The 1686-nt window shown below is 25.0% G+C and overlaps 1 protein-coding gene across 1 annotated transcript in view; it reads left to right on the forward strand.

The window, feature by feature from the left end:
* The window catches only part of LOC110413048 (uncharacterized), an 893-nt gene extending 636 nt beyond the window's left edge, over nt 1–257 (forward strand). Inside the window, exon 2 of the mRNA XM_089782994.1 lies at nt 3–257. Coding sequence (XP_089639120.1) covers nt 3–257 — 255 coding nt within the window. The remainder of the gene's footprint in view (nt 1–2) is intronic.
* Nucleotides 258–1686: the final 1429 nt, after the last annotated feature.

Here is a 1686-nt window from a genome sequence, read left to right on the forward strand (position 1 = left end):
AGATTGAAGCTGAAATCAGAGCTGCTGAAGCTGCAGCAAAAATGAAGGCGGAGGTCGAGATGAAAAAGCAACGGGAAAGAGAAAGAGAAGCTGCTCGAAATGCATTGCAACAGATGGAGAAAACAGCTGGGATTGAACTGAATGTGGAGATTGAAAAGGAGTTCGAGATGCTGATTGGATTCCCTATTTATAATAACTGGCATGGTAGCAGAAATGGATCTGAAAAGGTGACTGGAGCACATGGAGGAGCTCTGTGAATTCACTGCATCGGCTGGGTTTGTTCATCGAAGATGAGCATGCAGTTTCTTTCATCTTGATTGTAATTGTCTTTGTTCCAGCTCCTTGTTAATAGTGTTTTTCTGTGAGAGACAGGAAAAAAAACCTAGTATTTGTAAATGAGGTATTTTTTAAGGAAATTGGAATTTTTGTAAACAAACAAGTACATATTTATATATATATATATACATATATTTATATTTGAAAATTATCAGCCATGATCATCGATTTCATCAAGATTTTTTTTGATTGTTATATATTCAGTTTTATGCAAGTTTTTTTTTTAAAACTTTTTTTCATTTTTTACTGTTTCATTTGGTGTTACCCCGTCATTAATTTTACTTAAATTGTACCTACTTTTCTTACCATTTTAATTTTATTTTGTTTTATTTTTGAATTAAAAAATGATTATTTCATGAAACATTTTATTTTCCAAAAAACATAATATTTTTGATAAAACTTGATTATGTAATTTTTTTAGTTTGGGTAAATAGAAAAGTTTTTAAACATATATTACATAATGCAAGATAGATTTTTTTTTAATGTTATGATGTTTTAAAAATCTCTTAAACTATTTATGAAAAATTTATATAAGTTATTTTTTTATTGAATTAAATTAAGTCTTATTTTTATTTTTAATCTAATAATCCTTTATAATTAATAATAAATTAATTATCATTATTTTAAAATATTACTTATCATTTTTATATCACATGATGCTTATGTGTATAATAAAAATATCGAATGATTATATTGCCATGTTACATCATTGTTCACATGTTAATATATCACATCAATATCACTTGATATAAAATGATAAATGATATTTTGATTGATAACAATTAATAAACAATAGTTATAAGGATCTATTTAATTAAAAATAAAAATATAAAAACTTAATTGAATATAATAAAAAAAAAGAGTTATTATACATTTTTTCAATGCCTTAACTCTCTCAATTTGCTATTTTCAAATATAAGACTATCAAGTTAAATTCATAATTAATCATTGGAATGTCCTCTTTTTTTTTTTTTATAAATATTGATATGCTTTGAAAACCTTGCAATAATATACTCATTTCTAAAAAAAAAGTATGAAAATTTTTTATAAGAATCAATATATTCATTATTATTTCATTATCGAGGATATTATGTCAAGAATTTAAGATGTTTTGACTTTAAATTTTAATAGAAGAGGCATAAAATTTGACATAAAAGAAAATTATTTCATATTGTATCCTTAAATTATGTGTAGAATAAATAAATAATTAAAATATATATTATATATTCTTGTCATTAATCTTTTCGGCCAAAAAAATTATTTTTCCTTTAGTAGAGAAAACATTGGGCGGATTCACCAGGGCCCCAAAGTGGCCCAAGCCTTCTGTGCTAAGGTCGAGCTTCCATTTGT

The sequence above is a fragment of the Theobroma umbraticum genome, unplaced genomic scaffold, assembly GCF_002168275.2.
Source record: "Theobroma umbraticum cultivar Fairchild unplaced genomic scaffold, ASM216827v3 scaffold_95.0, whole genome shotgun sequence".
Classification (NCBI taxonomy): domain Eukaryota; kingdom Viridiplantae; phylum Streptophyta; class Magnoliopsida; order Malvales; family Malvaceae; genus Theobroma; species Theobroma umbraticum.